The sequence below is a fragment of the Euprymna scolopes genome, chromosome 19, assembly GCF_053919585.1.
Source record: "Euprymna scolopes isolate OS-2025 chromosome 19, ASM5391958v1, whole genome shotgun sequence".
NCBI lineage: Eukaryota > Metazoa > Mollusca > Cephalopoda > Sepiida > Sepiolidae > Euprymna > Euprymna scolopes.
The window spans coordinates 55,065,055-55,079,751 of record NC_136500.1 but is presented as its reverse complement, the minus strand read 5'-3'; the positions used below and the strand labels follow the sequence as shown (position 1 = coordinate 55,079,751).

The 14,697-nt window shown below is 32.8% G+C and overlaps 1 protein-coding gene across 1 annotated transcript in view; it reads left to right on the top strand.

Moving 5' to 3' along the window:
• The window catches only part of LOC145303594 (sodium-driven chloride bicarbonate exchanger-like), a 198,012-nt gene that overhangs the window by 60,315 nt on the left and 123,000 nt on the right, over positions 1-14,697 (top strand). Inside the window, exon 3 of the mRNA XM_080145149.1 lies at positions 14,060-14,220. Within this exon, the coding sequence (XP_080001275.1) occupies positions 14,060-14,220 (161 nt within the window). The remainder of the gene's footprint in view (positions 1-14,059; positions 14,221-14,697) is intronic.

Genomic DNA, 14,697 nt, shown 5'->3' with positions numbered 1-14,697 from the left:
AGCGCAAATCGGACATGTACAAACTGTTACAGAGGTAAAACACAAAGAAACGCCACATGGAAGCAAGAAAACTGAAGCTATAATTGTACTTTAACTCAGTACTCACATACTCACATCTAAACAAAAAAAGAGAGAGGTAATATCCAGGTAACCTACATCTAAAATTTCAAGTGTTTAGACCCAATATTGGCGGAGAAATTTGGTAGAATCTGCAACGGTCAACTCCTTCAACTTTGATCTCTTGGCAGCCACATTTGCGCCTAAAAACTGGTTGAAAAGCCTGCTTCATGTCTGAATACCCTTAATGTAAAATTTCAAATGTTTAGGCCACAAAATTAGCTGAATAGTCTGCTAGAGATCGGAAAGGTAAAATCTTTTGAACTTTTACCCCTTGGAAGTTCAAATTTTAGGCCAAAAACCGATTAAAAAGCTTGCCGTATGTCTGAATACACTTTATAATTTCAAATGTTTAGACCAAAAATTGGCTGAGTAATTTGGTAGAGACCGCTGAGGTCAAATTTTTTAAAACTTTGACCCAAATTTTGCCCTCCTTAACATTTATTGTTTTGAACTCAAATCAAATTAAAAAGTTGGATCCATGACCAAGGAATCTACATCTAAAATTTCCAGTGTTTAGACACAAAATTGGCGGAGGAGTTTGGTAGAGTTTTCAGATGTCAAATCGCTGAACTTTGCCCCCTTTCACAGCCGAATTTATTGCCGAAAACCGATTAAAAAGATTTTCCCAAATCTAACCCTTTATGTCAAATCTCAAGGCTGTCAACTGAAAATTGACAGAGTTATTTGGTAGGGAAATGTACACACACAGGCACACAGAAGATTCTACTTTTATAGATATATAGATAGATAGATCGCTCATATTTTACGCTTTTATTATTTTTTCTACTACCCTCGTTTAGTATTTTGTTATTGTTATTATAATCTTGAATTTTTCAGATATGTAGGACAGTTTCAAATATTTTATTGAATATTGTGTACAGGACATTAGTTACGAGGAAGCATTTTTCGATGAGGTTTAGGAATTTCTTGTCAAGTTTAGCCTTAGCATCTGATTATAGGGTGGTGTAAATCAGATTATATTTCTTTTTCTTCTATTTTAATCATTTCGAATATAATTATTTTTATAATTCTATTTAATATGATTATCGGCGTCTTGTTGCTTATAGTTACTTTCAATATTATTATACCCATTATTTTTAGAGTTGTATGTAAATGTTGCTTGATTTTTTAAATACATTTTCGTTGCTACAGTTATTACTAAGCCTACATAGAATCTCATTAGCCTTTATCTACGGTGATATCTTACGTTGCTAAAAAAAGGAAATATGTTAAACGGATTGCATACCTGAGTATAGCTTGTATTAAAAATACGCTTATAGCACGTTACATTGAAAGCATATGTTTCAAGCGCTTGGCATCAGCATATTCTTACACACGCATACACACACATATATATGTACCAAAATAATATACGTCATATGACATCTGTGAAATGAATGGCTCTCGTCTTGGGGTGGCCTCATGTTTTGACAAGCTTCTGGGCTTGACTTTTACTCCTGATCTTAAGTGGAACACATACATTAAATCTGTTACCAAAGCCGCTGGAAAAATGGTGGGATCTTTCTATCGATCCAGTAGATATCTCACTGCTGATACAATTCTCTATCTATATAAGAGCCAGGTACGTCCAAGGATGGAGTACTGTTGCCACATCTGGACAGGAGCTGCTAGAAAGGACTTATCCTGCTAGACTTTGTAGCCTCGTAGGGGATGTCCTTTTCTCTTTCCTGCAACCTCTTTCTCACAGAAAAGATGTTGCGAGTTTGTCTTTGCTTTATCGTTATTTTCATGGCAGGTGCTTGGCTGAGCTCCAATCTATGGTCCCCTCTCGCCAAACTTTCACAAGAAACACCCGTCTAGCAGAAAACACTATCAATAATTTCCCCCACTCTTTATCTGTACCTAAACCTAAACGTAGATTCCATGAGCAAAGCTTCTTTCTTAGAACTGCACGCCTATGGAATTGTCTTCCGTTTTACTGCTTTCCAGCTGATTACAATCTGGTTGTCTTCAAGTCTAACGTAAACAAGTTTTTTATGAGCCGTTCCATATAAGTTAATAAATTTACAAAATTTCCATTACTAATGATTACTATATTGTCCAATTTCTACTGTACACTCTTTAACCCTTATCCTCGAGTGGCCTCAGGGCCTTAATAAGTGGTGATGCCTATGTAAAAAAAATGACATCATATATGACGCCATCATACATAATGTCATCTGCTAATATAATATATGATGTCATCATTTGCTATGATGTCATCAACTTCTATGATGTCATCAACTTCTATGATGTCATCATATGCTATGATGTCATCATATACGATAATTATTTATGGTTTTTTTAACTAGTATTTTCCTTCATTGCAGCTGATTACTTTGAAAGATGTCTGACAAAGATATCTAAGTAGTGTATTACCCGTTTATGTTTTTTACTAAGTGTTTTTAAGCAGCCCTTTGGAATAAAGAAAAGGGAATACTGTTTTCGACGTGATTTTTTCTTTCTTTTTTTACATCGCGATATATATATATATATATATATATATATATATATATATATATATATGAAGGGTGACCCAAAAAAACGGGTCCCAACTCTAATTAGGCCCCGTTTCTTAGTGTTTTGTCCGAATGAAATGAAACTTTGGTCATAACTAGTTTATTATATTCAAAACATCACATCAAAACACTAGGGTCATTGGTCTTTTTTTCTCTGTTGACTGTAAAATGCTCAGAAAAGCAATTGAATGTCCTCTGTTTTTTTAGGGTCACCCTGTATGTATATATATATATATATATATATATATATATATATGTGTGTGTGTGTGTGTGTGTGTGTGTGTGTGTGTGTGTGTGTGTGTGTGTGTGTGTGTGTGTGTGTGTGTGTGTGTTCTTATTAACCCATACCACGTAGCCACTTGTGGCACAGGATATTAAAACCAATCTTGACTAACGCCTCAACAAAATGTTATCCACGAGGGATTTTATATCCCCTACGGGAAAGATGATTTATAATATATAAATATAAGAACCTGATAAAGACATTTTTAAAAGTCGAAAGCTTGTTTATTCTATAAGATAAAGTGATGGTTTATTTTAGAGAAAACAAAAAACAAAAAAAATCACAGCGTTATTGTCTTTCTAACTCCTGTAATTTTTTCGTCATGGACACCTTCATAAAATCCTAGCGAGAATGTCGACCGCATGCCATCTTATTTAGGCTATGTAGAGACAGTTAACAAATGATGCTCTTTGCCGTGCTACGGCTGATAATCTTTCGTTTACGATGTCGCTCGTAACTTCTGTTTTTCTCTTTCATGCCGTGCTAAGGCTGATAATGGCGTAAAAAAGACAAACCCAAGCGTCTGTGTCTGTATTAATCCAAGAAACTTGGAAATATGAGATTTTTCACATAGAAAATAACTATAAACAATCATTAAATCTGGATAAAAAATTAATCCTTAATGGATGTCGATGGACGAAGATTAAATCATGAACAACAACAATTACAAGAACAGATCTATTCTTAAGAAACGTCCATTTAATTTACGCGTTTAGCAATGAAAAATGTTATTCTAATCTTGACGAACCAAATAAATGCTAGTTCAAACAGAAGTGTGACAAACCAAAAATGCTTTACACGTCAGCATGAATAAGCGAAACAATTCCTATTTAAAAAAATGTTGCGTTCTAGACAAACTAAAATGCAATTTTAAAGTTTATCATGACAGGGAAACGATAATGCTATTTCAAATTCAAGCGTGACAGACTAATGAAAATTCTATTTCAAACTTTGCGCGACGGGGCGAATAAAAGTGTGATGAATTGACGAAAGTACTATTTCAAAGTTTAACGTGGCGAAGCAACCATGATACTATTCTTAAATGAAATCTGACAGCTCGACAAATACACTATTTCAAAATTACATGTGCCAGACAGACTACTTCAAAGTTTAAAGTGACAGACAAAATTGTGATAGGATGACTGTCAGATTCTCTTACTGGGTTGCGCCCATTCAATCCAATCGTTTAGCGATAGAAATGTTATTTCAAACTGAAACGTGACCGATTGACCGACATGGAGCTGATCGACGAAGCCTCTTCTCGAGATATAAGGACGCATTGACAAACGGCCAAATCAAACACTGGATATGCATAATTGCCGCTCAATAGGATAATCTAACTCTTACCTGTTGCAGGTTAATCCGAATTAATCCTATTAAAGCCGTTATTAAAAGTGTAGCAAATTTATTGTCAAGTTTGCCAGACGCTACCTTCTGTATTTATTGCGTGTAAATCTTCGTGATGATTATACGGATGATTATTCTGAAATATACGTTTGACACAAGGCAATCAATCGGAGAGCACTTAAATAAAAATTCAAGAGAGTAGGCGAGAATGTGTCGTTGGTTCTGTCTAAATTAGCACTGAATTCGAATTCAACGAGCAATTTATTAATATAACTAGGAGAGGTATGAGGTCATTTGTCCTTCTATGTGCTATGGGTTAAATAATAGAATAGACTAAACTCACAAACGGAAAGAATTACTTCAATTTGGGTAGACAATAACTTTTTAAAATATAAGAAAGAAAACAGAGGTAAGTTCTTAGTTTCTGTATACATTCCTCACTTTCTGTAAGTAACGTTAAGTCTTTCTAACTTTCTCCGTTAGATTTTGTTTGTTTATTTCTTTTTTTTAACTTACGAAGTCTTTCGAATCATTCGTTGTTAAACATTTTTCTTAAACTTCGTAAGTTTGTTTCGAATTGTATGTCAACGCTTATAGGTTGGTTTTGTTTTACGGCATATTAATCCTTTTCAGGTTATTTAATGCCGAATCTAGTGATTTTGAAGAACGATTTTTTAATAGAGTATATTTGCCTTTTTTTAAGTCGGTTTCTATTTAACCGATAGTTGGGACCCTAACAGGTACTACCACTTCGGGTCAGAGTGGACCTGGGAGCAATGAAATTAAAGGCTGGCTCCCCACTCCTCAAAGCCCACGAGCTGGGGCCTCACCATCGGATATAGTTTAAGGTCATATTCAGGACCAACGCTGATAGGTACTGTGAAAAAGATTGGAAGTGAAGCAACAATTATTTTTCAATGTGTTAGACCATATATATATATATATATATATAATATATATATATATATATATGTATGTATGTATGTATATATATACATATATGTGTGTGTGCGTGTGTGTGCGTGTGTGTGTGTGTGTGTGTGTGTGTGTGTGTGTGTGTGTGTGTGTGAAATAGCCGAGTTGACCTTGTTACTGTTTTCAGTAATAATTTGCAAATGCTCGTGGTCGATGGCAGTATTCATAGCTTAAGATTTGCATACCTTTTGAAGTTTGTCTAGGTGGCTCTACACTTTTGTATTCATGGCTTATGCAGCCAATCATAATTTTTGTAAGCGAGGAAGGATTCGAATATATACATATTCATGGCATCAGTATTATTTGAAGTTATGCTCCAAATTGAATCGTTTTCAATATTCGATTAAGTGAAATTCTTTACACTTGTTTTCTGAATTAAATCCTATGCAATAGTCTTTTAAAAATTTGCAAAATTTCTCTAAATTTGATATTTTATAATAATTTTTCTAAATTGCATTGTTTTCAATCAACCTGGGCTTTTGACGGGTGAAGGTCGAATGACGGTATATCAAATATGCATGTGTAAGGTAATAGCTATTGGTTCATGTTTAGCCGTGCAGAAAGCATGTCTTCATAGCTCAGGCATTAACGTCAAAAGAAAAAGTAAATCGTAAGCTAAACGTTTAGGTTTCGATTTTAGTGGGGTCACACGAATCCTTTTTTTAATTTTTTTAAATCATTACTATATATTGGGACCAATATAATATAATGAATACGAAATCTACATTAATCAAAATATATTTAAGCGTATTTAACGACTAGTCAGTGCCATGTGGCCTGCGAATATATATATATATATATATATATATATATATATATATATATATATATATATATATATATATATATATATATATTAGCAAAAGTACCCGTCGTTGACTGGGTTCAAAAACAGCCTACAGAAAATGGACTCTGATTTATGAAAGTATGATAGGTTATGAAAAGGAAAGGTTGTAAAGAGATAGCTTCGAATTTGAGGGGATCAAAACCAAAGCAAAATATGATGAAAGTAAAAATAAAATAGATAAACCCCATAATTTATTATACCATACCTGTTCACACTGAAACACTTATCACAATATTCTGTGGATCTATATTAAAAAAACCTTGTTAAACTTTGTGACATATTTCCATTCTATGGAGGTCAGGTGCGAACGAACACCCCATAATTTTATTATACCATATTTCTTCAAACTGAAACATAATTATCAAAGTATACTTACGCAGATAGATATGAAAAGTCTTTATTAAAGTTTGTGTTTATTTCCATTCTATGGAATTATATATATATATATATATATATATATATATATATATATATATATATATTAGACATTAAGAGGAGATTATAGATAGATATATAAATACCCGTTTACATACACCTTTCACGATGAAGCTAGAACCCAGAATTAGATAGAATCGAGCAATTGCATCGACAACGGACAACACCAGACCCAAAGTGGGTTTCGATGTACTGCATCTCGTCAGTGACGTGCTCCGACATAGGCGCGAACCCAGGTCGTCGCGCTCATGAAGTGTGCAATACGGTTAGGTCGTCAGTATTGCACACTTCATGAGTGCGACGACCTGAGTTCGCGCCTATGTCGGAGCACGTCACTGATGAGATGCAGTACATCGAAATCCACTTTGGGTCTGGCGTTGTCCGTTGTCGATGCCATTGCTCGATTCTATCTAATTCTGGGTTCTAGCTTCAGCGTGAAAGGTGTATGTGAACGGGTATTTATATATCCATATATATATAAAAATGTAATTCTTGGTTCGTTCTAAATCGATAAAACCATATTTCTACATTACCAATTTAATTGAAATTTTCAGAAAATCTATTTGTAAAGCCAAAGAATGTTTGCATGTTATTAAAATAATTTAACATTGCCAATTATAAAAATATTAATTAAAATTAAAATATTTTTCGTAAGTCGTTTCTGCGAGACTGCCCGGTTTTATTTCCGGTAACTTCCGTTTCAACTACTCTCGAATTATAAGATAAGTAAAAAAAAGGTACTCATGCAGAGAGTGGTCCATGCTGAAATAATAACGTTATTATTTAAAAAGCCATTCTTAATATGGGGAGGGCGTTTTGTACCTATTCTGTACTTTAACCTTACAATTGAATAAAAAACATATCATAAAACTTTAATTAAACGTGGAAATACGATTTAAAAAAGTAGCGCGGATCACTCTCTGCATTAGCACAAAAAACAACTATTTTTTAAATTTAAATACATTTATGTATGTTACCAATTTTTTTCATTTTAAATTTCTTTGTTTATCTTAAGGCTTTTCACTCATCAAACATTACGTTTAAATTGTTTAGTTTCTTTTACGGCATTGTTTACATAAAAAAGTTTGTTTTAACTTTTTCTAAACTGTTTCATTTTTACGACATGCCTCAGCGTATTGTAAACACCTTAATCTCCCCATGTTAAAAACGGCTTTCAAATTAAACACGCCCTTCCACAAGCCTCGAAAGCCGTTCTTAACATGGGGAGGTTGGGGGTGTCATTCCGAAATCCATTTAAACATGGGGAGGTTAGGGTGTTTATAATATGCTGGGGCGAGTCGTAAAATTAGCGAAGTTGCTATTTATTATTTATTGCAAAAATTGCTTGAAATTTATTTATTTGACAAAAAAATCTTGACATTTTCTCCAGTAATATCGGTTTACCAACTTTCTGGAGGTAATAAATGATAATTTTAGTTTAATTTAACGTTTCCGGAAGTAATAAATGTTAATTTTGGTAAATTTATTCTTTCCCTTTCCGGAAGCAATCGTTCGACCATATAATGATGTCTCCCTTAGATTTGGATAGCAAGTACGTGAAAAAAAATGGCGTCTCCAATTTCGGCAATAAAGGGTAGAAACACCATTTTATTCATTGTTGATTTATTCAAACAGTCCTTTGGAAAATAAATATCTAAAATAAAGTGGGGTTCTCCTTGGGCGTTGAGTTCCATGGAAACCAGCAGAATTATTTAATGGTCGCTTCCTTAGCCCCCCCCCCCTTAGTCAAGGCTAACGCATGCGCACGTAACATTTATCATTTATTTACTTACGTTGCCTTTCGCACTTTTACAAACATTATTTATTTACGTTGGCTTAACTCTTTTCATGAATAAAAAAGTAACTAAACCTGAATTTGTCACTTTTACAAACATTTATTTATTTACGTTGGCTTAACTCTTTCCATGAATATTGGAAAAAAGTTTTACTCTTTATGAATATTAAAAGAAAAGAAGTTACTAAACATTTATTAATAATTTCTCACTTTTACAAACATTTGTAATTCATGTATTTACTTACGTTGGCTTAACTCTTTTCATGAATATTAAAAAAAATAACTAAACCATGTATTGATAATTTCTCACTTTTACAGACATTTTTAATTTACATGAATGGATAATTTTTTGAGTAAATATTTACATGTAGGCCACCTCCACAATTTTCTTTTTTAAATGACGACTTTTATTGATAAATAAATCTTCTTCTCTGCAACTTTTATTGTTAAATAAATCTACTTCTCTGCAACGGGCACTGAACCCCTCCTTTTTTTTTAAATAGTATTTTCGGGTGGGTATGCTGACAACAAATATCAGTTACATTTTGCAAATATCCCCCCCCTCCAAAAATGGTGTTTATTCCGGAAGCTGTTCTTAAGATGAGGAGGTTGGGGGTGATTATAAAGTGGAACTAATCTAAAAAAACAAAATACCAAGTTTTTTAAATGATTAAAATAATTTCTCACTTTTACAAACATTTTTACATGCGCACATAAGCAACTATATTTTATTAACTTTTTTTACTTTTTTTCACTTTTTTATTTAAAAATTAGTAAATTTCAATGAATAGAATAATAAATCATTTATCATTAATATGTGTGTTTGGTTTTGTGTTGAATGAAACTTTTTTTTTCATTACAACAATAATGAACCAATTTAAATCTTCCGGCATGCGTTAAGGGTTACGAAATCTTCCGGCATGCGGTAAGGGTTTCGAAATTATCAATAAATCGTTTAGTTACTAAACCAACGTCAGTATTATGCTGGTCGCCATGGAACTCAACGCCCAAGGAGTACCTAAAGTGGCACTTATCTTATCGTGCTATTTTTTAAAATAGTATTTTCACACTAAAATCAAATTTTACAATATGTTTTTCTTTTATTAATTTGTTAGATGAAAGTACAGATAACCCGGTCGGTTTCTAATGTGTGGAAAATCTAGCTCCCGAAAAAAAGGGGGGTACTCTTGATAGTAACAAAAAATTAAATTTGCCTCAGTCTCGAAAGATTTCTTCTCTACTGAACGAGGAAAAAACGGTGAAGTGTAATTCATCTTCTGTTTCTCTCCCCCTCTCTCTTCCTCTCTTAATATCTCTCTCTATCCATCTCTCCCTTTCCCTCTCTCAATCTAGCTTTCTCTCTATATCACCCTCTCCATCTCTCTTTGATCCCCTTTCTCTCTCTAACTCCTATCTTTCTCCTTTCCTCTGTCTCGCCCTCTCTGTTTCTAACTCCCCCCTCTCTCTCTGTCTATCTATCAATCCTTTTATCTCTTTCTGTCTCCTTCTCTTTCTCTATTTTCCTCTCACTTTCTCTTTTCTCTCTATATATCTTCCTCTCTATCTGTCCATCTCTAATCCCTCATCCTATTTTAGTCTCCTAAATTACTTACAGTGAATAAGGTATTGTCAAAACATGGATAAATCCTATTTTAGTCACCTAATTTACTGACTGTGAGAATAGAAGTTATTTGGAAATTACTGCTACCTTGAACAGCACCAGAAGTAACTGGTAAAACCTTTCTAATTAAATTGATTTGGGCAGCCATTCGGTAAAAAATGTCATAGCCTTAGCCCTTGCTGCATGAGGAATACCTGCGACCTTGCTGCCAAGTAGAAGAATTATTTATTCTACTTTGGAACATTCAATTTTTCAAAAAATCTCATGTTCGACATCTCCAAAACATCCAATATGGTGAAAAATACTGCAGAAATGCAAACTTATTGTTTAGGATGAATGCACAATGGTACGCAAGAATACACTTGAGGCTCTTGGTCGATGCTTGCAAGATTTACGCGGCAATGTCTGACCATTTGGGAATGCAGTAATATTGCTTGCAGGAGATTTCAGACAAATGTTACCTGTTATTCTTCGATCAACACCAGCAGATGAAATAAGTGCTTGCCTCAAATACTCTACTTTTTTGTGCCATGTGAAGACATTAAACTTAACTCAAAATATGCATGGGTACAGAAAAGTGCCAGCTGATCAGAGATAAGGGCAAAATTCTTTGACTTTTAACTTCTGTAATTTTATTACATCAAAAGAAGAGTTAGTTAAAAAGGTTTTTGCAGATATCCAAATTATAAGAATTCCACTTGACTGAGTGAACGAACTATTCTTGCAGATCAATACAAAGACGTCCACGCTATTATTCAATGTAAAATTCCAAGTGAGGTAGTCAAATACAAATCCATCGACACTGTTGTGAAAGCAGATAAAGTGGTTAATTATCCAACAGATATATTTGCCAGGGATGCCACCGCATGTATTGCAACTGAAATTTGGTGTACTAATTATCATGTTTTGAAATATAAACCAACCCAAGCTTTGCAAAGGCACGTGGCTTGCAGTAAAAAAAAATAACAAACGATATCATAGAAACAACAATCATAACAGGACTTTTTACAGATGAATATATCTTCATTCCATGCATTCCTATGATTCCACCGGATACATCATTACACTTTAAGAAATTGCTCTTTCCAGGGAACAATATTTACAATTGTGTGGCTTACAGTTACATACTGACTGTTTTTTCACGTGGACAATTTATGTTACGTATTCAAGAGTCACCAAACCATACAATTTCTACATCAACTAAGAAAATGGAACAACAAAAACTGTGTACCCATACGAAATAGAAAATTAAACCTATAAGAAACATGTTTTTTCTCATTTGGGAACTTTTTCCATTGCGCCAATTTGAGCCACAGCATCGTATATGTATAAGTAAGAAAAGCATTTCATCCAAGGCATGAAAATTGTTAAACAAAATGTTTTTACTATAGACTTTAAAAATAAAGTTACAAGATTCAATTTGAAAATTTTTATCTTTAAAGTGCACTTTTATAAATTTTACAAAGTAAGGTATAAAAATTTAATTTAAATTGAATCAAAAAGTTACCTTGGATTTATTTTATGTAATGTACATTCTGTTGCACTTTTTAAAAAAATAATTAAAAATTTTATATCTATATCATTAATTGCTAGATGAAAGATAATTGGATGAAATGCTTTTCTAACTTGTATCTTATCTTTTTAAGATTATATTTTAAAACTCTCCTTCTTTCTATTTCAGTTTGTATTTCTCCTCACACCACAACTCATTTTTGCAACCCCCTTTGTATTATTACAGGTCTGAATCGTCTCTCTGTTTCAGTTTGTATTTCTCCTCATACCACAACTCATTTTTCGCAGCCCCCTCTTTGTGATACAGGTCTAAATAACGAGAAAATCTGAATTTTTTAAACAAAAACTTTAAAATAACTTTTTTAGATTATTTCTTTAACTTCTTTCAGAATAGAAAATCTTTAAAATTTAATAAAGAACATATTTCATATGAGTTTCATTAACAAATATTCAGTACATAACGAGAAAAATAGGGATGAAAATTTCAAAATGAGTGTATAACTGATTACGGTCAATAGTATCCTCGCCAGCGAAAGTCTTTGTTATTGTTATTCTATTATTATTATTATCATTATTATTATTATTATTTAAAATATTTGTATCCTGCTCTTTCGCGCGAGGACTAATATATATATATATATATATATATATATATATATATATCCTAGAGCTATATTAATATTGAGTAAAAGATTCATAATTGTGAATTAAAATCAGTTTCATCAAGAAAAAACAAACAAACAAGATCAACTCGAGCGTACGATCGTTTCGGAAACGATGTTTTTATTGAAATAGACAATATTTTTTGAACAATAATCTGATAAATGTTTTTCTTTAAATAAAATCTCCTCATCAGCAAAAATAGAGGAGTTAAAGACATCAAAATAAAACTAGTATTTTTTTGTTGTGAGCAGATATTCCTTTTTTCGCTCGTTTTTAAATTTTCCCATCATTTCATTTCTATTCTTTGGCATGCTGTTAAATGTTATCTCCGAATGGTTTAAACAATTATTTATAAACTATTTCAATAAAAACATCGTTTCCGAAACGATCGTACGCTCGAGTTGATCTTGTTTTTGATTTTTTATTAAACTGATTTTAATTCAGAATTATCATCATTTTGCTCAATATATATATATGTGTGTGTGTGTGTGTGTGTGTGTGTGTGTGTGTGTGTGTGTGTGTGTGTGTGTGTGTGTGGTCTAACACATTGAAAAATAACTGTTACTTCACTTCCAATTTTCGGATTTTGTAATCATACCTATGTTCCTTTATTTTCTTTTAAAGTTTCTTCTGATGAGTCAAGAGCGGTATAAATTAAAAAATTTACATAATAATTACATGAATGATTTTACGCTACGAAGCAGGTGCTGTCAAGAATTGTTCATTTCAATGTATTTGAAGAAATAAACGGTAAGATGGTCAACATCTTGAAATGTATAATATAGACTTTTTCTTATTTATTTGTATACGCTCTGTAGTTACATCGAGCTTCATAAATTTAAGGCCTAGTATGAATAAAGGGTTAACTATAATTGAATAAACATATTTCCCTATAAACATTATATATATATATATATATATATATATATATATATATATATATATATATATATATATATATATATATATCTCGGTTGCATTCTTCGGCCTTCTATCCCTTCTAGCCACAGCATTATCACTTGTAGTGAGGCTTAACTGCCATCGTGTAAAAAGTAACCCATAATCTATGCGCATCTATTCTCGTAGTTCTCGAAACGTCTTTTAAGATTTGACCTCCTGTAACAAACTAGATGTCTAATTAAAACACTAATTTCAAGTAGTCTCGTCGTTCGATATCCCATTTATATTACTTTGCCTTTTTCGCATTTTTTCTCCCCCCATTGATTTTCGTTTATAGTAGCCGGTGGGTTTCTTTAGGACTTTAAGCGGCAGTAAGCCTCCCCAGTGTTCCCATTTTCTTCCGGTGGAGGTCCGGATCATGCTCTCTCTCTCTCTCTCTCTCTCTCTCTCTCTCTCTCTCTCTCTCTCTCTCTCTCTCCCTTCCTTCCTAACCGTGTGTTAACTTGACTGTTGTCAAACGCTCCAGGTGCCACTTTTTCGGGTGTCAGATCATTTTATTATTATTAATTATTATTATTATTAGTAGTAGTAGTATTAGTAGTAGTAGTAGTAGTAGTAGTAGTAGTAGTAGTAGTAGTAGTAGCTGTTCCTGTGTTGATGTTTTATTTATTTTTGTTGTGGCTCATTTTTATTAAATTATTGGCACGTATTAATATTGGGAAATGTATGAAATCGTAAATGTCACTAGACCATGCCTAACATATCAACTTGTGTTCAAGTAAACGCATACAAGAATAACTCAAAACAATAAATGGGTTGTTACTAAAAGGCATTGCATTCGTGTATTAAATAATTCGGTGAAAAAATTGATATGCAGTAAAACTAATAGACTGAACAAATTGTATAGCAGGTCTTGTTTTTACATTAAATAGTCCCGAATGGGCTGATTTGTTGTAGAAACAAACAAATCCTGATGTGCTTTCTCAAGCAACTCACTTCTATTTATCTATTGTATGTTTATTCTTCTGTCGTCTTATTCCAGGTGGCTGAAATATGAAGAGCACGTCGAGGAATTCTGTAAGCGTTGGTCGAAACCACATGTGTCCTCTCTCTCCGCCAAATCAGTGTTGGAATTGAAGCGCCTCCTCCGACCGGCTTATGTTTGCCTCGATATTGAAGCGTCAACATTAAAAGACATTATAGGTAATTGTTTGCTTTTTAAATGCTTTTCTATTTGAACACTAACAGGTCATGTTACTTTAAAAATATTGCGTGTCGAAATACTTCGGTTCTTTTAGGAACATTTAGCACGATTTTTGCCATTATTGACGTTGTTGTCGGTCCACTTCAAATATCGAAAGATACTGAATGATCTCTAAAAGACAGTATAGTTTTTTTGTTTGTTTTGTTTTGCTTTGTTTTTTTGTTTTTGTTTTTTTTTTTGCTTTATTTTGTTTTGTTTATGTTTTTTTGTTTTTTGTTTTTTTGCTTTTTGTTTTGTTTTTGTTTTTTTTTTTGTTTTTGTTCTTTTTGCTTTTTGTTTTGTTTTTGTTTTTTTTGTTTTGTTTTGTTTTTGTTTTTTTGTTTTTTTTGCTCACCTTCGTCCCAAACAAGGTATACCGTCACTTGGACGTAAAAGGCTACTAATTGGGACTATGCCTAAGAAAGATTAACAAGATA